Source organism: Nicotiana tabacum, chromosome 12, assembly GCF_000715075.1.
Source record: "Nicotiana tabacum cultivar K326 chromosome 12, ASM71507v2, whole genome shotgun sequence".
Lineage (NCBI taxonomy): Eukaryota > Viridiplantae > Streptophyta > Magnoliopsida > Solanales > Solanaceae > Nicotiana > Nicotiana tabacum.
This window is the reverse complement of record NC_134091.1, coordinates 120,314,871-120,340,168: the sequence shown is the minus strand read 5'-3', so window position 1 is coordinate 120,340,168 and position 25,298 is coordinate 120,314,871. Positions and strand designations below refer to the sequence as shown.

The 25,298-nt window shown below is 34.1% G+C and overlaps 1 protein-coding gene and 1 pseudogene across 4 annotated transcripts; both read left to right on the top strand.

Annotated features, from left to right (window-relative positions):
• Positions 1-299: 299 nt before the first annotated feature.
• Positions 300-5,950, top strand: LOC107772227 (UPF0481 protein At3g47200-like; annotated as a pseudogene).
• A 7,810-nt stretch (positions 5,951-13,760) lies between these two features.
• On the top strand, positions 13,761-24,190 carry LOC107772228 (UPF0481 protein At3g47200-like). 4 transcript variants are annotated; one of them, XM_075226921.1, is made up of 4 exons: positions 13,761-13,848; positions 14,208-14,273; positions 19,975-20,057; positions 22,578-24,190. In XM_075226921.1, exons 3-4 carry the CDS (start codon positions 19,986-19,988, stop codon positions 24,045-24,047), a joined length of 1,542 nt encoding a protein of 513 aa, XP_075083022.1. In that variant the 5' UTR covers positions 13,761-13,848; positions 14,208-14,273; positions 19,975-19,985; the 3' UTR covers positions 24,048-24,190. The 4 variants fall into 4 exon arrangements, with proteins under 4 accessions (XP_075083022.1, XP_016447207.1, XP_075083021.1 ...); XM_016591721.2 differs by having other exon boundaries at positions 13,762-13,848; positions 19,966-20,057; positions 22,578-24,184; XM_075226920.1 differs by lacking the exon at positions 13,761-13,848 and adding an exon at positions 13,913-14,128.
• The last annotated feature ends 1,108 nt before the right edge of the window (positions 24,191-25,298 follow it).

Below are 25,298 nucleotides of genomic sequence, written 5' to 3'. Positions count from 1 at the left end.
AAGTGACTGTCACTTACTCATACACATGGACATTGTAGCTGGCTAGCTGCGCAGTGGAGAGTCAGAAGCTTTAAAAAAAAAAAAAAACAGTTATGCTCTTCACCATCTCTTCCTCCATTACTTTTGATTATACTCTTATGAGTAATATATTACTAAGACTTTTGATTGTCTTTTCAAAAAAACAAAAGAAAAGAAAACATGACTTTTGATTGTGTTAGTAGTGGCATATATATACATACATATATATATATATATATATATATATATATATATATATATATATATATATATATGTATGTATGTATGCTAACTGCCACCCTCTCAATCTCTCATCCTTCAGACAATCAAGAAAGAGGAACAAGGGAGAATCAGCCAAATTAAAGTGGTAACTCTATGCATTTCCCGTTCTATATGATTAACACAAGAAACTAATTATATTCTTTAAGTAATTAATTTGTTACCTCAAGTTACATTATGTATGTATGTATGTATTGTATGTATGTATGTATTGTATGTATGTATTGTATGTATGTATGTATGTATTGTATGTATGTATGTATTGTATGTATGTATTGTATGTATGTATGTATTGTATGTATGTACGCATGTATGCATGCACCGCAGACATATGTTCATATATGTATGTGTGTGTATGCAAAATATCATCCTTATTTTTACATAAAAGGAAGTCTTTCAATATGTATTTTGTTGTGTTTTATTGAAATGCTGTGCCATTACGATTTTAAATACTCCATTTTATACAGTCTACAATTTGTACATATGCATGGTTTTTTAGGTTAGCTTCCAGAGCAAGCCTAAGATTAATAAACACATAATTAAGGTTAATTACTACTAAATCATTCCTTATACTCCCTTGTATTTCCATATTTCTTAAGGAGTACTTTCTTTTTCGTAATAAGAATATAAGCAGATTAATTAAAATGTAAGCACAAATTCTAAGATATGGATATATCATGGCTTATATGTTCTCAATTGATATTAAAAGTGTAGTTTCCTGATCCTTTCTCTTTTCCAATCATCGAACAAACTTAATTCTTTCAATCTATGAATTAACTTAATTCTTTCAATCTATGAATTAAATTATTAACCAACTCTATCTCTCTTTTTATTAGCTAGTTGAATTACAGTCTCAAGAAAGTTATCCAAAATCAGGGATTCCCCTGATCAAAATCCTCTAATAGAAGCTACAAAAGATGAGGTATATCTCTTTCTATACATATATTTGTCACTCACAAAACAAATACTACTTAAATTGATGACAAAAGATTAGTTTCATGTGCATATAATAATAACTGTGATTATTTTGTTCTTTAATTTATTATGTCGGGATAAATGATAAAAAAAACTTTAAAAAGCAAGAAAAGATATGACATGTTTTTGTTCCGGCATCTTTTCTTTCAGTGTGTTTTTATCAATTAGGAGTAATGTTTTATTTAATTAAAGTTACTTTTTTTAAATAAATAAAAAAGTACTCCCTCTCTTCCAATTTAGTAGTAACAATTTATGTGAAAAAGAAGAAAAATTATGACTTTTTCCCACTAATTACAGATAGAAGAAGGGAGGAAAGTAGACCATTTAATCGAGATTAAGGAAACAAGTGGTCAAAATCAATTGGTGTTGCAAACAAAAAAGTCTGCAAATCAAATCTTTGATGAAAGATTTAAGGATTTGGACAATACATCTATCAAATCCACTACCATACTCAAAGTAAATATGGGGCTACGAAAATCAAATCCAGAAGCTTATACACCAATGTTGATTTGTATTGGTCCTTACCATAAAAGAATCCTGAACTTAACTCCATGGAAAAGTACAAACTATTGTACCTACCACAGTTTCTCCAACGGAAAGTGGGGATCAATGTAGAAATGTCACGATCCGAAATTCCCACCTTCGGACCGTGATGGCGCCTAACATTTCACTTGCTAAGCAAATCAGTGTTAGAATAATATTAACTAATTTTTTTTAAATAATTTTTAAATTATTAATAATCAAAAAAACAAATACGGAAGCAAATTTTAAAATATAGTGAATAATTCATAAAAATAACAGTGTCTAAATACCATCCCAGAATTGGTGTCACAAGTGCACGAGCTTCTAGAATAATACAAATAAAGGTCTGAATAAAATAAAGTTGTCTGGAAATAAACACACAGCTAAAGTAAAATAGACGGGGACTTCAGAACTGCGGACGCCATGCAGTTATACCTCAAGTCTCCTCCGAGTAGCTGAAATATGAACAAGTCTATGGCACGCCGCTGAGACCAACTCTGAAATATGCACAAGAAGTGCAGAGCGTAGTATCAGTACAACCGACCCCATGTACTGGTAAGTGCTGAGCCTAACCTCGACGAAGTAGTGACGAGGCTAAGGCGGGTCACTTATATTTCCTGTACGCAATATTAGTATCAACAACAATAATAGAAATAAATCGGGTAACTCGTTTATAATAATTGAAGCCAACTCAGCAGTCATAACCAATTATCATTTCCATCAATTCTGTTGCAGCGTGCAAGCCGCTCTCACAATATATTCACATTCAATTCTGTTGCAGCGTGCAATTCGCTCTCATTTAACTTGCTGATAATTCAGACACCGAGCTACATATGTAACTATATTCTTTTTCATTCTCCTCCACCAATAATGTTGCCACAAATCTTGATACATTTTGGGGATACCTAGATGGATTGAATAGCTGGAACTGTGTGCTTTTTTAAGAATTAATTCACGAATCTCATCCACATTAGGCACACAAATACGATCCTACATTCGCAGAACCCCATCTCCCCCCACAGCAACCTGTTTGGTATCACTGTGCCGCACCGTGTCCTTAAGGACAAGTAATTGAAGATCATCATACTGCCTCTCTCTGATGCGCTCATATAAGGAAGACCGAGCGACTGTGCAAGCTATAACCCGACTGGGTTCTGAAACATCTAACCTCACGAACTGATTAGCCAAAGTCTGAACATCTGCAGCTAATGGCCTTTCACCAACCGGAATATACGCAAGACTGCTCATACTCATAACCTTTTTACTCAAAGCATCGACTACCACATTGGCCTTTCCGGGGTGATACAAAATGGTGATATCATAGTCTTTCAACAACTCCAACCATATTCTCTGCCTAAAATTAAGATCTTTTGTTTGAACAGGTACAGAAGGCTACGATGATCAGTAAATACCTCCACGAGACACCGTAGAGGTAATGCCTCCAAATCTTCAGCGCATGAACAATGGCTGCCAGTTCTAAGTCATGAACATGATAATTCTTCTCGTGGTCTTTCAACGGTCGCGACGCATATGCAATCACCCTGCCATCTTGCATTAATACTGCACCAAGCCCAATGTGAGAGGCGTCACAATATACCGTATACGATCCTGAACCTCTGGGTAATACCAACACTAGCCTTGTAGTCAAAGCGGTCTTGAGTTTCTGAAAGCTCTACTCACACTCGTCTGACCATCTAAATGGGGCACCCTTCTGGGCCAATCTGGTCTTAATAGTTGTTCATAATCAATTACAGAATCGTCAATTAACTTCATGTTAACAAAAATCTCGTTTCAAACCTTCACAATAATAATAACGAGATGCGAGGCATGAAAATCTCATAATTGTTTACCCGAATTAACGAGTCACATTTAATGCCACCTGGGCGGGCACCTACCTCGTAGGTTACAACTCAATATTACAACACGAATTTGGCAAGTATGCACAGAGAATTTCATACAAATATTTTAAAATAAGCCTAGCACGCATGACTTCCTATTAGTACTATAGTACAAATTTAATATCACAAGGGAGGATTTAAACACAAGGATCTCGTCCTTATATAACTTCCACCACAGCTCGTAGCCCGGTTTAAAATGGGTCGAAACCCCATTTCCAGAACTTAAGTTCTTTTTCTGGGATTTTTACCCTTCGCGTTCGCGAAGGTACTCTCGCAAACGCGAAGCACAACTTTGTGCTGTCCAATTTTTACTCTTCGAGAACGTGAGGGCTGCCTCGCGAACGTGATGCTTGCCTGGCTTGGCCTTCGCGAACGCGAAGGCTAATTTTCCTGGCACGTCTCTCTCCCTTCGCGAACGCAAGGCTTCTATCGCGAAGGCGAAGCTTTGAACCTCAAGCCTTCGCGAACGCGGTCGCTATGTCGCGAACGCGAAGTACAAAACGTGTCAGCCCCAATTTGCTCTTCGCGTTCGCGAGAGTACCTTCGCGAACGTGAAGAAGAACACACTAGAAGCCTGAAGTCTGCAGAAAACCAGATTTCCTAATAAAACTTTAAAACCTTTATTTTTACAACCGGACGTCCGAATCACATCAAATCAACTCTGTTTCTCACCAAATTCGGCAGACAAGTCATAAATATTATAGTGGACCTATACCGGGCTCCGAAACCAAAATATGGACCCGAGGTCAATAAATCCAACATCAGTAATTTTTTAAAAATCATTAAACTTTCAAGCTTTTAATTTTTCATCAAAATTCCATATCTCAGGCTAGGGACCTCGGAATTCGATTTCGGGCATACGCCCAAGTCCCAAAGCACGATACGGACCTACCGAAATTGTCAAAATACTGATCTGGATATGTTTGCTCAAAATATTGACCAAAGTCAACTTATTTGAGTTTTAAAGCTCTATTTCCTATTTTAATCTATTTTTCACATAAAAACTTTCCGGAAAATTATACGGACTGCGCATGCACGTCGAGGAATAATAAATGGTGTTTTTCGAGGTTTTAGAATACAGAATTACTTATTAAATTTAAAGATGACATTTTTGGTCAGCACAGGAAAGTTGCATTAGTAAATTGGAGAAAAAGAAAGATGAAGCACTAAAGTGTTATGATGATAACCTTGACAGTGATATTGTTGTCAAATTTTCACAAATGATGTTGCTTGATGGTTGTTTTGTAGTTGAGTTTATTCGAGAGCGTTGTGACGTTGAGCCAAGAGAAGAATCAAACCAAGTTATCAACTTGGAATGGATGATAAATCAAGTATGTCGAGACATGGTGTTACTGGAAAACCAGCTCCCTTTCTTTGTTCTCGCTATGCTACATGACATGACAAAGAATCCTACAGAACAAAGCTTCTTGAATATGGTGAGAAGGACATTACTTGATATTTTCCCAAAGGTGACATTTATACCAACATCAGAAATCGATGATTTTAATGCAGAAGACATCGATCATTTACTAGATGCAGTACACATGTTTTGTTGCCCATCACATGAGAAAACTAGAGAAACCAAGAATGCTAGCAACAAGGGAAACGAATGTTTCAAGATAAGTTTCTGTGGGAACATTTTACAATTAACCATGGCAAAAGAAATCCCCAATGTCCTTGATTTATGGGATTGCTATCATATTCCAAGTGCAACAGAGCTTTATGACGCTGGAGTTAGCTTCTCAAAAATAGGAACAGTTAACGAAGATATTAAGGATAAAACAACTTTATTCGATATCAAGTTCAAAAAAGGGGTAATGAAAGTCCCCTGTTTCACAATCGAGGATACTATGAAGACCTTCATGCGAAATTTAATAGCATATGAGCAACACTCTTCTGATGTATATTCTTATTTTTCGAATTATGCACATATAATGACTCAACTTATTGGCTCACATAGAGATGTGAATCTCCTTCGCCAAAATAAAATCATCCTTAAAGACCAAGGGGATGACAAAGAAGTGGCCAGCATATTCAAAAAACTTTCAAGTGGGGTGAAAGTCACTGACTTCTATTACATAGAAGAATGCAGCAAATTGATCCAACATTGTGAAAAGCCATGGAGTCAAATGATGGCAAGTTTGAGGCACAATTATTTTCAGAGTCCTTGGGCTGGAGCTTCAACTATGGCAGCCATCATACTTCTCATACTCACAGTTATACAGACAGTTCTAGCTTTCACAGGTGAGGTTAAGTAGTCAATTTTGTAAAATTATATACAAATGTTGACTGAATGTCTCCAGTCTACTGTATCCTCCCTATTCCATGGATGCAACTTGTCATATAACAACAGATTCACAGAATTACATAAATAATCAAGTAACAATCACATCAAATTGTCATATAACAACAGATTCAACAACAACAAGGATTTAGGCACGAAAATAGATGATTAAATATATACCAACAATTACTCAATTTACCACACAATATGCTCAAGACTTTAACTCAATAAATATTTACACATATAAATCGAGTACGTACTCGTCACCTCGCGTACACGGCTTTTCACATTTCAAAAATGGCACATAAGACTCGATGCCTAAGGGGTAATTCTCCCACTCGAGGTTAAGCAAGACACTTACCTCTTTGAAGTTATGTCGATATTTCAAAATCGCCTTCTTGCTTGAATTGACCTCCGGACCGTTCAAATCTATCCAAATTAATTGTATAACTTCATTAAACTTCATCGGAAACAATTCTGGATGATAATACGTCGACTTAAAATTTTATTCCAAAAAGTCAAGAAAAGTCAACGCGGGACCCGCCTCTCGGAACCCGACATAATTTTTATCAAATCTGAACACCCATTCCGATATGAGTTCAACCATACTAATTTTATCGAATTCCAATAATAAATCGACTTCCAAATCTTAAATTTAAACCAAGAGGGTTTTCTAAATTTTTCAACCCAATTCACTAATTTAGTGATAAAAACAATAATAGATTCATGTAATTTAACCAAAATCAAGTTAGGAATTCTTACCCAAATATTTTCCTTGAAAAACTCTCAAAACATCGCCTCACCCGAGCTTCCTTGGTCCAAAAATGGAAGAATGACACAAATTTGGATTTTATTCTGCTGCCCAAGGGTTTGTTCTTCGCATTCGCGATGAACAAATTCTTCAAAAGTCATTTTCAAACTCTTCTCAGACAGCCTCTAGTATAATGGTCATAACATTTTGAACAAAACTCCATATTATGAATGGTTTGACTTTCTGAAATTTAGACCCCAAGGGCTATAACTTTTATTTGTTTCTCATCTTCCAATTCCTTATAGATTACGAGATATAAGCTTCCAAAGTCAGCCCTGTGCAACAGAGATTTCCAAACTCTTCTCGGATAGCCTATAGTATATCTACCATAACTTTTTGTATACAACTCTAAATGACAAATGGTTTACTTTTCTGCAAACTAGACACAAAGAGCTATAACTTTCATTTTTGGATCCACTCCAAATTCCTTATATATTGCGAGATATAACCCTCTAAAATTAGACGACGAACAATAAAATTTTCTTCTTCGCGAACGCGAGAACCTCTTCGCGAACGCAAAGAACAAAGTCCCAACAGCAAAATCCTTCTTTGCGAACGCGAGAGGCTCTTATGAAATCGAAGAACAACACCAGAACCAGCAATCAACAACATCAGAATACCCAAACTTGGTCCGGAACCACCCGGAATCAAACCCGAGGCCCCCGGGACCCCGTCCAATCGTACCAATACATAATACGAACCTGCTCGAGGCCTCAAATCACATCAAACAACATCAAAGACACGAATCATACCCCAATTCAAGCCTAATGAACTTTGAAATTTCAAATTCTATATCTGATCACACCCAACTATGCCTTATAAAAGGACTAAGCGGTCGTTGCAAATATAATCCAGTTTACAAGTCCGGAGTCGAATCCCACAGAGAACTAAGGCTTAGCTACAACTGTTCAATATTGCAAAGAAACACAAGTTCAAATAATTTTCTAGTTATAAAGATTTGATTTTTATTTCTACTAATTAATTACCAAATATTATAAAGCAGTAAAATTATCAACTAACATGGATGAAATTCTATACAAGACTAAGGAGGTCTAGAGTTATGATTTCCCCAATTGTCGGAATCCTTTCCGCTATATTTCCTATAAATTTACCTAAGTCTTCTCTACCGATCATCAGCACTCTAACTGTCGTAACTCTCTCCCGAGTAATTACCACAATTTACTAGACATATTCTCCCGAATTACGCTAGCTGTCATTAAGTACAGCTCACTCAGATCGCACCAAGGTTTCGTTATCCCTAATCCCACCTTTAAACCTCCGTATTGATCTCTCATATACGTTTAGGAGTAATGTTGTTCAACAAGCACTCTCTCCCGAGTAATACATACTAAATAAGCACAGCTAATTGAGGGCCCTTCAATCAACCACAAGAATAATATAGTTGAACAAATAGAGAAAATACTATGGCAAATCTATATTAACATAACAAGAAAATCATCCTTCAATAGGTTCAATCAAAACCCTAGATTAGGAAGTTAGCTACTCATACTAACAATATCCCAAATATTTTACATAATTAAAATATAGAGTAAAGATGAAATGATGTAGAAATAGAAGATTCTAACTACCAAGAGGTGATTCCACCAGCTCTCCTTCCCTTTGGCTGCCCAAAAATGTGGCTGCTGAAAACCCTCGTTCCAAGTGGTGTTTTTAAGTCTATTTATATGTGTAGAAGAAACCCTAAACGTATGGGCCGAGTCCTAGTCAAACCCGGAACGAATTAAGTCTTCAAAACTCGGATTGGACCTGGCCTCAGGCCTGACGTCGCCAGCCTAACGCCTGAAATTTGGCTGGCCTCGCCAGGCTAAAGCCTGGTCCGGCCTGGCCTTAGGCTGGCCTCGCCAAGCTAAAGCCTGGTCCGGCCTGGCCTTTGGCTGGCCTCACCAGGTTTCTCATTTTCACTGTTCTCGATCATACTTTCAACGTTTAAGTATCCCTTTTGCTCTACTTTCATCTCTAATTCACCTACACATAAAATCGACTCCATTATGCACAAATAAAGTGCAATTTATCATTAAAGCATATAAAATGCAAGGGACATAATGTACAAAACTATGAAATTATAGCCACACATCAATATCTTGTGCCGAAACAAATCAAATCAATCTGGAATGACTTCAGATTTTGCACACAAGTCATAATTGACATAACGAAACTATTCCAATTTCCAGAATCGGATTCCGGCCCCAATATCAAAAAGTCAACCCCCGGTTAAACTTTCTAAAAATTCATCTTTCGCCATTTCAAGCCAAATTCCTCTACAAATCTCCAAATAATTTTCCGGACACGCTCTTAAGTCCATAATCACCATATGGAGCTATTGAGTCGTCTTCACACAGTTTTGACTACGGTAAAAATCCTAAGACTTAAGCTTCTGTATTGGGGACCAAGTATCAAATCACTCAGAATCATCCGGTAACTGAATTCAACCACGCACGCAAATCAATAAACATAATAAGAAGTTGCTCGGGGCCTTATGCCGCCAGACGAGGCTTAAATTCTTAAAACGACAAGTCGGGTCGTTATAGTGAGGTTATGGGTAACATTTATCTTTAAAATTTTTTGGAATCTGGGCTCGGGGGTGAATTTCTGCAATCTTCCAATTTAGGTTGGGTAATTACTCTAATAGCTAAATTATGAACTTGTGAGTGTATATTGATTAATTTATATAACATTTGGCTAGTTTCGGATTTATTGGCACCAAGTTGAGGCTTTAGAGCGAATTTGTGGACCGAAAGTGAGCTTGAGAACGAGGTAAGTCTCTTGCCTAACCTTGTATGAGGGAACTCATCCCCTTAAGTGTATCTTATTGTGTATTACTTGTGTGGGGAGATACGTACGCACTAGGTGATGAGAGTCTATGCATAGCTACATTCCATGAGATGTCCGGGTAGACTTAGATCCACATCATAGCTTTAATTGTACTATTGTGTGTATTATGAATATTAATTGTATTGAAATAGAGCTGAGACTAGGGATTTTAAATTTAAAAATTTTCGATTTAGATTTCTTATTTTTGGAAGAATTGAGGAATACATAATAACTCTGAGAAATCCACGTCTTCTCGCGTCGCAAGTACTTCCGCGAGTGAGGTAAACCTCTCTACTCTCATGGGAGCAGGCCATTCGCCTCGGCAGTACAATAGATGCATCTATGGTTCGTGTCGTTCGACCCTCGACAGTACACACATTATTTTGGATCGGGTCGTACGACCTTGCCATAAATCGCGCATGATGATACTCGGAGCCCGATCACACTTGATATTATTTTATGGCTTGAGAGGTTATAATTTATTTAATGGACGAAATTGTGGAAGTTATTAGGTGTCAATTGAAGACTTTTAAGATGATTATCAGTTAAAGAATCATTTATTTACTACTTGCTATTGTGTTATTATTATTATTCACGTATTCCATGCCTATTTAGAGTTTCTGTATTTTAAATTCGTTGGCCAATAGTAAGTGTCGATATCGACCCCTCGTCACTACTTCTTCGAGGTTAAACTGGATACTTACTGGGTACATGTTGTTTATGTACTCACGCTATACTTCTGCACTAATTGTGCAGGATCTGAGGCATGTGCATCTGGCGTTCATTCAGGCGAGCACCCTCGTTACCCCCAGGCATAGTGGTGAGCTGCTCTTTGAGGCCTTTCTGCAACACCCATAGTCTCTCTTTAGTATTTACTTTCTGTCTATCTTATTTCAGACAGTAGCATAGGTGTTTGTATATTTTACTAGTTGCTCGTACACTTGTGACACCGAGTTTTAATTTGGAAACATGCTAGGAGACACTTTATGGTTTTGAGTATTTATTTTACCGTATTTACTCTTTCACTAGCTTACGCTTTACTTTACTATAATTTTCCACTTCTCTCTTATTTAATAAATAAGAATCAACCACTTTGAAATTATTAAAAAGGAATAAATACATGACTAGTTCATCATTGGTCGACCTAGAGGCGACGTTGGATGCTATCACGACCTATTAAAAAAATTGGGTCGTGACAATAATAGTGTGTATGCAGATCTTCACAAGTTGTTTCGGATAAACTATCACAGATTTCAATCTGTGCGTAGGGCCAACAGATCTGGCGCTTGTCTGTATTATATTAACTTCTCCTATAAGGCAGCAGCTACCTTATCTTGAGGTGTAAAGGCATATCTGTGGGCCATTTTATGCTTACGTTGAACACACCACGTACGCATGACAAATGATTTGAAATTTTTGAGTAATGTTTCGTAATTGGACAAACTTTTGCCTTTGGACGACAATACTTTGAAGAATCTAAAGAAACAAAAAGTATTAAAAGATGAACTATATGCACAAAAAATAATTATATTTTCTGATGCATTTTCATACGCTTCTTACGGCATATATAATTAATTACTTAGTTAATTTAAAAGTATTTTTATTGTTTTGTCATGTGTTTGGATCTGTTTTTCCGAATTATGTGTTATCCAACAAGTTAGTTGGTAAAACTTCTGTCGAAAAATGAGTTCCTCAAAACTAAAAATTAATATGAAATAAACCAATATTATGTTCCAAACTAGGACAGAGATACATAAGCGTCCCAGGAAATAGTTATTAATTCATGATTTAATAGATCTTATAATTATTTATTTTCTACTATGGGGGCTTGGGGGAATATGAGTCACCTGTTCTCTTATGTCACTACAGATATATACATGCGAACATGCATAACCCGTGATAGGGTAGTAAATACTCATTTATCCTTAAATCGAAGATCGAATTTTGCGTGTGAAATCGTCTTTGTTAGGGAGTACTTTATCCCCAAATATAATACTGTTTGGTGCAAATTCAACTTTTAATCGAGCGTCAATACAATATCGAACATCGTAAGGAAATAATATATATATAGAGAGAGAGTTATGCTCCGATACGAATATTGATTGAGTTGAGGTTGCTGTCTAATTATTACATTTTTGTTGTGTTTGTTAACATTTTACTAAGGATATTACAACAAAGTTGTTTTCTTTGGGAGAGACAACCCCATCATTTTCAAATTGTTTCTTTTTCATCATTTGAGAATCTTAGATGATAGATGATAGATGATAGATGCATCATACTATAAAAGCTGAGTTTTTCTCGTAACCTATTATTCTATTATGTTATAATATATGTCCTCTATAACAACACTTCACTATATGAGCCAAAAATTTTCGAAACAAACGAAACTGTTATAGAAAGGGTTTAATTGTAATCTTATTCAAGGATGTTGAGAGGCAAAACTTAAACTTATCTTCTACAACTAATTGCAAGTACTCCTGTGATGGTTTTTTCACATTCTCACTTACTTGCTTTGTCACTACAGAAGGCAATTTTCTCGGAAGAAACAAAGAGTGAAGGCCTACAATGAGAGACAAAGTTAGAATTTAAAGTTTATGGGTTTGAAAATCTAGTATGTTTAAGTTACTAGATTGTATATTAATAATTTGCACATATTCAATAGAATTTTTAAGATAAATATATGGTTTATATTAAAGTTACTAGGTTTGGCCAAGTAACTTGTATTCTAGTTCTGCCCTGCCTGTAATTGGACATGTTTTTGTTGATAAGTAGCATTGAGAAGCCTAACAATATGCCACTCGGATATATTATAGTGTTACGAGAACATAATGCACTTCAGCGGGAGGAGCAATATAATACCACTATAATATTACAACTTTGTAGTGTCAAGAGACTACTACAATTTTAAAAGAAATAACACTATTTATTTTAAACCTCAGTACAATATTAATCACACTCACTATTTATCTCACAGACTACAATTTATAAATTACTCTCTCTAACTTCTATTGTTTTTCTCTGTTTTTGGCGAGATACTCCCTCTTATAGGGAAAGTTGCCGCCCCAAACAGCCAATGAAATTTGGCTTTCGCAATTGCTCACAACTTGTTTCAAGGAAGTCAGCCACCCACAATTGCTTTTACTGATTCGACACATAAATATATTTTCGTTTACAATCAGTAAAACTATTGGCATAACTCATTCATCACAAAAACAACAAAAGATAATAGTTTATATGTCTATTGATATTACATAACATCATCGTAACTAGCAAAATAATTTAACTTATAATTGTCCTGAAGCATGGCCCTTTTAGCTTTAAGTTTGGCCATGTAACTAACAACTGCTTCACCTCACTAAACCCTCTACCTTATATTCTTGACAGATACTCCCTCGGTTCCCAATAAGATACTTTCATTTTCAGTCTGTTCCAAAATAAATGACACACTTTTAAATTTGAAAATAATTCAACTTTAAACTCTTTATTTTACCTTTAATAACAAGTTTTTATAACCACAATAAGATCATGGCCCTACAAAACTTTTACCACTTAAGTTTTTAAGATCATAAATTTTAAAAGTCTTTTTTTTTTCTTAAACTCTCTGTCGGGTTAAACTACCTCATCTAAATTGAAACAAAGGGAGTATCATTATATGATGGTAGGTCGGCATCACACCTTTTTCACATGTGTATCAGTTTTTTAATATAGACCAATTGAGGCTTGCATTCTTCAGAGCCAGCACATGCAAGCCAAAAAAGAAAGTAAATACTCCTACCTAATAAAAAAGCAAAACAAAGAAAACGACAAAGCCTCGAAAATAATTGAGGAAAATAATCATTGACTTTTCTCATTCTCTATCAGCTTCTATCATCGTACACCATTGACGCAAACAAGGAAAATAACCATTGACTTGGAGTCAACGTATTTCTCATTATCTTCTCTCATTGGCCAACACATATAGACCAATTGAGGTTCTCGGACTCAAATAGCCCCATAATTAAAAATCACGTCCACGTTTTCTTGCATTCTTCAGAGCCAGCACATGCAAGCCAAAAAAGAAAGTAAATATGTACCACATCAGAAAAAGATATTAAATACTCTTACCTAATAAAGAGGAAAAACAAAGAAAAACGACAAAGCCTAGAAAATAATATTTGATCTGATTCCTCTTATAAATTTGAAGGCCAGCTCTCATCATAGAAGCAAGAGAACCAACGAAAGAAAAAAAGGTCATTTTTTTGCAATTTTCTCGTTATATGCTAAACATATAAATAAAGTATATTCTTTGCTACTTCAAGTTGAATGACATGACACATAGCACACAGACATATTGTTTGGTCAATTGATCTAAAGGCCAAAAGTATTTTTTTATTAATTTAAAAAGCACTTGCTTTAGAGAATGAAAGTGTTTGGCCAAGTTTATGGCAAATAAATAAGTGTTTTTAAGTAGAAACAAATTCTTCTCTCATTATCGGCCAACAATATTTTGTGTTGAAAGGCCAAAACAAGGTCTCACATATCCGATATTTTCAATTATCTGTATTATATAATATGAATATTTGATTTAATTCCTCTTATAAATTTGCAGGCCAGCTCTCATCATTCAGTAGAAGCAAGAGAACCAACGAAGGAAGAAACAGCCAAACAAAAAAAGGTCATTTTTTTTGCAATTTTCTCGTTATATGCTAAGCATATAAATAAAGTATATTCTTTGTTACTTCAAGTTGAATGACATGACACATAGATATATTGTTTCGTCAAGTTTTCTAAAGGCCAAAAGTATTTTTTTTATTAATTTAAAAAAGCACTTACTTTAGAGAATGAAAGTGTTTGGCCAAGTTTATGGCGAATAAATAAGTGTTTTTGAGTAGTAACAAATTAATTTTAGTTTTTAAGCAGAAACGAAAATAGCTTGTCCAAAATAAGTATTTTTTTATTTATTTTTAGAACAAGATTACCCATATGAAAAATACCTCATTACTAAATTAATTAGTAGTAGTACCTTCCTTTTTCATAATTTCGGGCTGCACTTTTCCTTTTCATAATTTGACGATTAAAATTACTTTTGAAAATATTGGCCAAACACATACTGCAAATGAAAGTATTTCTAAAATAATTTATCCAAATACAAGCTACTACTCTCAAATCACTTTTTAGACATGCATTTTTGATTAAAAGTACTTCTCAAAATAAGTCGATTGGCAGCTTAGCCAAACAAGCCACTGATAGATATATTTCGTCTAATAATTTTATTTTGGATTTGAGACTCTTATTCATCGATATTCATCATTCGATTTGAGAATTCCTGATGTTTTTTATTTCATAGAATAATTAAGGGCCCGTTGGGCCATAAGAAATTTTTTACTTTTTCGACTTTTTTTTTACTTTTTTTATAATTAGTTAGTGTTTGGCCATAAAAATTTCACATTTCAGTTGAAATTGAATTTTGGTATTTTTCGAAAATTTGAAAAACTCCAAAAGGTTATTTTTCAAAATTTTCCCTTCAAATCACTCACAAAATTTCAAAAACAGCTCCAATTTATATTCATATCCAAACACAACTATAATTTTCAAATACTATTTTGAAAAATAATTTTACTTTTTTCCGAAATTTTACAATTTTTATGTCCAAACACCCACGTAGTTCTTTCAATAAAATTTCTAACATGTTATGGCAAGACATGTAGGACGAGAGTTGATGTTTTTTTTTCTTTTGGGCTTTTCAAATCGAGTTCTGCAATGAATTGGATTTAACAATAATAGCCATCTATGACTAGTTATTAAAAGAATTTGATACCAGACCATTTTAACCAGATTTGTCATTTGTAGGAATTTGGGCTTTTGTATTTATACCCGATTTTGGGGTCACAATTGAAGCTATAACTACTTCGCAAAAAAACTTGCAAACCTACCCACTTTACAATTAACTTCAGGCTTATCGGGTCTGAAGTTAAAAAAAAATAGTCTGAAGTGCAACGCACTTAAGGCCAATTAAGTCTAAAGTGTAAAAACTAAGGCCAAATATGTCTGAAGTACAACCAATGGTTTTATACATTTAAGACCAAATAGATGTGAAGTGTAACCAATAGTTTCACACACTTAAGGTCAAAAAGTCTAAAGTGAAAAATTTGCACTTCAGACTTAAGGACAAATAGGTCAGAAGTGCAACCAATAGTTTCATATACTTAAGGCCAATAAGTCTGAAGTGAAAAAATTGCACTTTAGATGCACTTAAGGCCAAATAGGTCTGAAGTGCAACCAACATTTTCATGTACTTAAGACCAAAGAGGCCTGAAGTCTTTGGACTTAAGTGCAAATTGCCCAAAAATAAAAATTTGTTCTTCGAATTTTTACAATTCAATACACGATTTAACACCTAAATCTACTCCAAATGAGAAAAATAAAGCTTCGAAACAGCTTACCACTGTAAAACATCATAAACTACCTTAAAATATGTTCACAAAACACCATATAAAATCACTATATAAGAAGAAGAAGAAGAATGAGGAGGAGGAGGCCTGAAGTTGTTTAAACTTTGGATACTACTTAAAAAAAATTAAAAAGTGGGTATAGGTTAAATGAGGAGGACCAAATAGGGCACTCCGTAAAATTTTTACATAGTAATTACCGGTCAAGAAAGTTAAGTAAGAGGGATGCCACACTCTATTGAGATTACCCCAATAAATCACCGAACTCCACTGCTTCATCAAACTACAGAACATGGGGTCTTTCTCTCTCTCTCCCTCCCTCCCTCCCTCCCTCTCCAACTCTATCTCCCTCAATACGCACAAGCAGTACTTTTTCATTTTACTTTATATTTGTGAAGGGGAACCTTGAAACAATTATAAACTTATTTCTATGTGACATGTCACGGATTCGAGCTGTGGAATCAGCCACTAAGACTAGCATTAGGGTAGACTTTCTACATCACACTCCTTAGGGTGCGGCCATTATCGCACCTGCATGAGCCCGGAATATCTTGGGCGCCGAGCTTCCCTTTTTTATATTTGTCTGTATTTTTGAATAAAAAGAAACAAAGGTAGGAAGTGTTTAGGAATTTTATTTCTTATGGATAATGTATAAAATCCTCCCCGGCCTATTACCATATTACCAACTACACACTTTTTTTTTCCGGGAATTCTATTACCCCATGAACTATTTTAAAGTATAATAAACACCACCCTAAGTGATGATGTGGCATAGAGAGTATGCACACTCTCTTAAGGGCAAGTGGAAGTTACAAAAATAATTTTAAAATTGATTAACATGTACAAGTGTCATCTTTTGATTGGACATTACACAATTAATTATATCTAATTTATTAGTCTCCTTCGTCTTCTAAATCTCTTCTTGCACGAACAAGGGAGACATCGTTTCAGCGGCGAAATGCCTGAGCGAAAATCCAATACAACGCAAATCAACCGAGAAATCAAAAGCAGATATGTTTAATAACAGAAACAGAGCTACAATTAGATGGAGCAACGATCATGATTCAGTGAAGAACCTACTAATAGTCAAAACAGTCAACAACAATGGAGTTTCGCCGGAGCAAGGGTCTTCGTCGGAGTTTCATTCTCCGGCAACATCTAACAATATCAAACAAGTATTATATAAAACCCATCAAAAACTCAGTTTACCGGAGAATAAAGATCTCACCGTATACGGTAAGTCGTGATAAAAACAAAGATCGGGATGGACATCTAGCGTTTAACAAGTTCTGGCCATTGAAATGAAAAATGATTGAGAAATTAGGAAAGAGAAAAATAGAATGCTTTAAGAAATACTTTATGTTAGACATATCCAAATCCATGTCTAGCGAGATGTGATGATACCATGAGTGGAAGGACTACAAATATTTTGGTTTAATCATTAGTTGTCCCATTAGCAAAGTTACTAAATTTACAATTCATACTTAAAAAAGCCATAATGCAAAAAAAAAACCGGTGACGTCCAGAGTGTCAATCTTTTGGAGATGGAGCTCAGATGAGGCTTTTGCCTTTTGGCAGGATATGTTAATAAAGGTTTGCAAATAGAAAAATAAGGAAGAAGGAGAAAAAGGTGTAGTAAGAAATAGATGTTTTAGGCGCGTGTATTTCACCACTTTGTACATATCTGGTTGTACCGTTTTAAGGGGTAAATAATTTTACTTTAAAATAGATCAAGGGTAATAGGACCTCCGAAAAAAAAGGTGTGTAGTTGGTAATATGGTCATAGGTCGAGAAGGATTTTATGCATTATCCCATTTTTTATTTTGATTTGGTTTATAGATATAGCCAACAAACATAATACGTTGGATTGATAAATGAAAAAACTTAACCAAACCGACTTATGTACGCCCTTCTCTGTCCTATTGTTATCATGAAGTTTTGCTTATACTTCCTTTTCAAACAGTTTCATAGCTTGTTTGCCCAAGCTGCAAAAATCAACTTATTTTGAGAAGTGTTTTTTCTCAAAAGTACTTTTGGTGAGAAACAGTTAGTGTTTGGCCAATTAATTTGAAAAACACTTCTGAGCAGCAATTAGTGTTTGGCCAAGCTTTTAAAATTGGTTCAAGTATATTTTTCTCAAAAGTGCTTTTCAAAAAAGTGATTTGTAGAGAAGCTACTTTTTCTGCTTCTCCAAAACTACTTCTGCTTAGCTTCTCCTCAAAAGTACTTTTTTTTCTTCCAAAAGCTTGGTCAAACATTTTAACTTTGAAACAGAAAGTACTTCTAGGATTAAAAAAGCTTGGCCAAAGAGGCTATCAGCGTCAAACTTTTGTAATTTAGCTTGAAACTCCTATTGCAAAAAATTATGTCTCTATTTCATTAATTACATATAGAAGAAGGGAGGAATGTGGATCAATTAATCGAGACAAATCAAATTCTTGATCAAATATATTTAGATTTGTACCATTCATCTACCAAATCCTGTATCATATTTAAAGTGTGGGGCTAAGTGAATCAAATCCATATGCTTATAAGCCAATGTTGGTCTCTATTGGTCCTTACCATAAGAAGAATTCACAATTAATACGCTCAATGGAGAACTATAATTACGTTACCTACAACGGTTTCTCAGGAGTTAAAACTTGCATTTGTGAATTGGAGAAATTGAAAGATGAGGCACTAAAGTATTATGATGATATGGAGGATATTTATAGTGATAACAATACTGTTCAAGTCCACACCAACATCATGAATTCGTGGGCCCATCAGAAACGACATAATGAACAATAGAGATTGTTCTTCATTTTTTAGCGTTTTAGAGCCATAAAACAAGAATTTGGGATGATTTTTAATTTTTTTGTGTTCTAAATCCACGCCATCATCATGATTTCGAGCGACGAGCTTCGAATCACCTAAACTTTTGTGGCCAATAAAAGAAAACATTATTATCCCCTACAGTTGCATAGATGGTCAAGTACGTCAAGATTTGTTATTACAAGAAAACCAACTTCCTTTCTTTGTCCTTACTAAGCTTCACGACATGACTATGGATCCAATAGTACCATTCATAAAATTGGTGAAGGAGACCTTTAATTCTTCATTCCTGAAGATAAGCCCTGCATCCTTTCTTGAGACTGAAACTGATGCCAAAAACATCACAAATTTATTTCAACTAATACACATGTCATGTCACCCTTTGGAGAAGAAAACTAGCCTTACTCTTGAAAACCCTAGTTTGGAAATGGAACATTGCAGGAAAAGCTTATGTTGGAATCCTTTACATATGGTTAGGTTGAAAAATATGCCAAATGATAAGGACTACCAAACATGGGATGCTAACATGCTCAATGCAACAGAGCTTCGCGAAGCTAGAGTTACATTTTCAAAAATTGAAAACATTTATATAAGATTGGAGGAAGATTGCGACCTTGGAGATAACACAAGTTTATTTGACATTAAATTTGAGAATGGAGTGATGACAATTCCTTATTTTGAAGTCTTTGACTATACGGAGACGAGAAATTAAATCTTATAGCATACGAGCAACAATCATCTGGTGAATATCCTAGATATTTCAGTGATTTTTCCATTTTCATGGATTATTTTATCGACTCAGATAAAATTGGGAAAGGGGTTGCAATTTCATATTACTTCTATTACAAAGAAGAATACATGATGTCAGTTCAACTGCAATTATGTGCGCTTCAATCTCAAGATAACTAGAATCAACTATAAAAATCGTCACTATCTATCTATTATGACATGTCAATCCTTTGTGTTTCCATTTCTTAAAATGTATTGTATTTTCTTTTTTTATTTTTTGGCAAAAAAGTAGAAGTTAATACAGCTGCAAATTGTAATTACTTTGGGTTGATAGAATAAAGTCTTAACCCATCTCCCTGTCTCTCTCTGTTGTAGGAATTGCAGTTTCAAGAAGAATGGCACATCATATTGAGATTACCCAAATGGATCATCAAATTCCACTTCTTGATCAAACTTCTGTAAATGAGGTCTCTCTCTCTCACACACACACCACGCTATACTTCTTTAATTCAAAAATAAATGAAGTCATATATGGTGTACTTCACTCTCCGGTCCATAATACTGACTTTTTGGCCTTTTTATTTTGATCCAAAATAACTGTCCTTTTTACATAATCAAGAATGAATTAACTATAGCTTTTCAAATTTGCCCATATTTACATATCACAATGCTTCACGTTAACAATATGCAAAATTAATTAAGAATAATTTAGTTAAAATATTTATTTATTTTTTAAGAGTTTGTATTATTAAAGGGTGTGTCAAAGACAAAAAATAACTTATTGTGGACCGGAAAGAATAAGTAATATAACCAAAAAATAAATTCATCTTTATTACTTTTGGGTAACGATAGCTCTGCTCTGGTCCAGACGGCTCTGTTTGTCCTTCGTGTTACTCTTCTTGAGGCACTATAGACTTTCTATTTTCTCTACTCACCGCTTATTTTTAGTAAATTGTTTTTTTTATTTATGAATTGCCTTTTTGGGAATTGCTTTTTTTTGTTTCTTTTTGTTTGTTTTTATTTTTTGTTACTTATTATTTTAATTGTTTTTCTTTTCTTTTAGTTTTTGACTTTGATATAACTTAATCAAATGGTCTGTTTGGAAAGTCATCCGGTAATTAAAATTGGTGTAATTACTAGGGTAGTAATTACACAGCCTAGTCATTACGATGACATGTTTGTTAGTCATAACATAATTACAGTATAATTACAAGTGTGTTGTTTTGTTGCACAAGTATAATTACGCAGTTAGATTAAATTTCAAATGAAGTAATTATCAACATTTAAAAGTTAACATAATAAATATATGCATATAAATAATTTTTTTAGAAGTATAAATGATATTAGATTTGGTATTTAAGATGCATATTTTATCTTGAATATGAACTAATTAGTAATCATATATTTATAACTAATATTGTAAAAATAATTGATATATATTTTTCAAATTAATAATATTTAGTTTAATTAATTATAAAACTAAAAACATATGTTGTGTAACAATATCATGGAATGCATGTTCAATAAAATAAATTAATATTTATAAATATAATGTCATAACATTATGCAAATGTTTGACAAAACTAATCTATCAATTCTAACTAAAATATTAACAACATGCAATGTGAAATAACAAGCCAATACTACTGAAATAAGTAAATTAAAACTATAAATATAACACAATTTCAAAATCTCACAAAAGAATACGTTAACATATGTCAAATTTCAACATAATAAAAATAAGTTCCAATACAACTTAAGAATAGGAAACATATATAATAAGTTTATAACCTTATTCAATAATTTCTACTTTAATTATATGTCATGTTTGTTAATGATTCAATATTTTTAATATTAAGAGGAGTTTCAAAAACTAGAATAATAACGTAGTTACACAAAATGAAGAAAATAAAATAAATAAATAAAAAATAAAATATACGAGCAATTAAATAGAATCACAAGAAGTAAAGGTAGAGAAATAAAAGATAAATAATGTACAAAGAAAATATATTTTAGAATTCAAAAATAAATTAAAAATAATAAATAAAATAAAAAGAAATTAAAATAATGAAAATAAAAAGTTATAAAGAAAATAAACTAAAATTAAAATAAAAAGGAAAGAAATTTAAAAGTAACCTTGTAATTACCACCAATTCTCACCTTCCCCTTGAGAATTGGAGAGTGTAATTACACCTCTCCAATTACACCCAATTCCATGTTGACCAAGTAATTACTTGGTCAGACAAACATGCCAAACTGTGTAAATACACTCAATTACACCCAAATCCAATTCTTAGGTGGCTTTCCAAACACGCTCTAAGTGAAAAGTTAAGAAAATAAAAAACTAGAATTTTATGTGTGTAGACTTCTGGAACTCACCCATGCATTTTTTCTTTATTTAAGCATTAATAATTAATAGAACAAATAAAAAGGAAAAAAGAGTAGTAAAAGATGTGTATAAAATTAATTAAACAAAAGAGAATATTAGTAAGGCAAGTTAGTCAAGCTATAATTGTTTATATTAATGATAAATGGGTTAAAAATATAGAAACATCAAAGTGAGAGAGGTAATCGAAATATCGCAAAATACAAGGGAGTTTAGTGTAATAAAGCAAATGTGAGGAGAAATCTCTGAAACAATTTCAATTTTTATTTTGGACAATTTTCAGTCTTGATTGGAAAAGGATGAGGATGAACCTTGACGTAACTGGTAAAGTTGTTGTCATGTGACCAGGAGGTCACGAGTTCTAGTCGTGGAAACATGCTCTTGCAAAAAGGCAGGGTAAGACTGTGTACAATAGACCCTTGTGGTTCAGCTCTTCCTCGGACCCTGCGCATAGCGGGAGATTAGTGTATCAAGTTCGGAAAACGAGGAGAAAATCTTTCTTCAGATTTTTATTTTATCTGATCATTATTTATTGACAATTTATGTGGAGAAAAGAAACACAATACAAGGAAATGATATGACTTATTTCCATTAATTACAGATAGAAGAAGGGAGGAAAGTGGATCATTTAATTGAGATAAGGGAAACAAATGGTGAAGATCGATCAGGAATGACAACAAATAAACCTGCGAATCAAATCCTTGATGAAATATTTGCGGATATCAACGACTCATCTAGCAAATGTTGTACCATATTCAAAGTAAGTGTGGGGTTGAGTGAATCAAATTCAGGTGCTTATGAGCCAAAGGTGATCTCCATTGGTCCTTACCATAAACACAATCCTAAATTTCGCTCCATGGAAAAGTACAAAGTGTGTTACCTGCAACGGTTCCTCCGCAGGAAAGAGGGGATTGATGTGGAAAGTTGCATTAGAGAATTGGAGGATGAAGCATTAAAGTGTTATGATGATATAGAAAACCTTGACAGGGATATTGTTGCCAAATTTTCAAAAATATTGTTACTTGATGGTTGTTTTCTAGTTGAATACATCCGAGAGCGTTGTGGAATGTGTCCAGAAGGAGAAGATTGGATTATCTCTGGAGGTTGCCTAGATAATCAAATACGTCGTGACTTGTTGTTACTAGAAAACCAACTTGCTTTCTTTGTCCTCACAAAACTTCATCACATGACTAAAGATGAGGAAGATAAAATACCATTCATAAAAATGGTGAAGAGGACCTTTTTCCTTGATTTACCGAAGATGACCCCTGCATCCTATCTTGAGAGTGAAGGTAATGCCGCAGAAATCAAACATTTACTTCAAGTTGTACACATGTCATGTCACCCTTCAGATATTAAAACTACTAGCCTTACGAATCCTAGCATGGAAACGGAACATTTCTGGAAAAGTTTATGTTGTAATCCTTTGCGAATAATTAGGTCAAAAGATAAGCCAATAGATAAGGACCACCTAACGGGGCATAACGTCATGCCAAATGCAACGCAACTTTCCGAATATGGAGTTAGCTTCGTAAAAGTCGGATATATTTATGATTACTTGGAGGAAGAAAACTACGGAGATAACACAAGTTTATTTGATATCAAATTTGAAAACGGGCTAATAAAAATTCCTAGTTTTAAAGTCACTGATGATACGGAGACTCTCCTTCGGAATCTGATAGCGTATGAGCAACAGTCGATTCATGTACATGGTCCTAGATATTTCAGTGATTTTGCAATTTTCATGGATTATCTTATCGACTCGGAGAAAGATCTGAATTTGCTACGCCGAAAAGGAATTATCAAGAATAGGATAGGGGAGGACAAAGAAATAGCTACCCTTTTTAACAAGATCGGGAAAGGAGTCTCCATTTCACATGAGGACTTCTATTACGAAGAAGAATGCAGAAAATTGGTTCAACATTGTGAACAAACATGGAACCTAATGAAGGCAAGTTTGAAGCGCAATTATTTTAATAGTCTGTGGGTAGGAACTTCAACTGTGGCAGCTGGCATACTCCTCGTACTCACAGCTATGCAGACTGTTCTAGCTTTCACAGGTGGTATTTAAATAGTTATTGTTCTAATTATACACAATGGTTGTTTGATTTTGTTAATCCTTCCAGTTTGGTTTTCCGTACTATTATTTGTGTATCCAATACAAGTTTAAAATGTCTTCTACATATATATATGTCTATGAGGAATCTTCTAAATCATCAGGCGTATAAATTAAATAGAGGTGGAATGAAAAATGAAAATTAAACTAACAAGTTTTTCAAGTTGGAAGTAATTGACCTGGTTCTAAGAGTTTAGATAGATGATAAGCCAATTTCTACATCAGAGCCAACATCCTACAAGGCACTCGGATTAGAATGTACAATCCTCTGCCTTTTCTTCCTTCTAACTTATGTTTTAAGTCAAATCTTATATGAATTTATGGTAATATTCAGACATTTCATTTGTTTTAACACAATTCACTTGTGTCTCCTAGTTCTTTAATTTTCGCAAGATGAACATAGCTAGGCGCGTCGTCTATCTTGGGCTTCTGACTAAAATCAAGTGATCTTAGGTATGTTATGTACACATTATGCAAAATCTTATATACAATGTCAAGAATATTATGAAATTTTTTTATGACTGTGATTAGGAAATTTGGCTTCGGCATCCATGTCACAGAACCTTTCTCTAGCTAAGAATCTCATTATTGATCGAATCGGAGTGGATCCAATTCATTGGCAAAAGAAAAATCTATCGTTTTAACACTCAGAAAAAAACCTAGAAAAGAGGAAGAGTCGCTAAAACAAGAGGCTTTCCTTCTCGCGCGAAAAAAAAAAGATGTTTAGCTTTTTGTCAATTTTGCTTATCTGAAGACGGGATTGATATCATTTGGAGTATGGAGAAAGCAAGGACTTTTTTTTATATCTAGTTAAAGGGCTAAGCAAAGGAATCCACGCTTCCCATCTCTTTTTATTTTAGGGGCAAAGGTGTTTTTCAAACTCCTTAAAAACTTATTCAATAATAAAAGTGTATCCAAAAATGGCAAAAATAGGACACCATAATTTGGCTTTGGGGCAGGTCATTTAATCAAATTGGGCAAACTTCAAGATTAAAAGTTATAAGTTTTCGTGATGGTCAAGTGACCTGCCCCAAAGGTCAAAAGTTTAAGACCAGATAAATTCCACTTATGGTCATTCAAATTAAGTTTTGTAACATAAAAATCACTTTTTTTTAAACACAAAATCATCTTTCTAAAGCCTATTTAATAAAAATACAAAAGTGGCTGGAAGATGCTATTATTGGCCTGAAACTGATGTGGCTATCT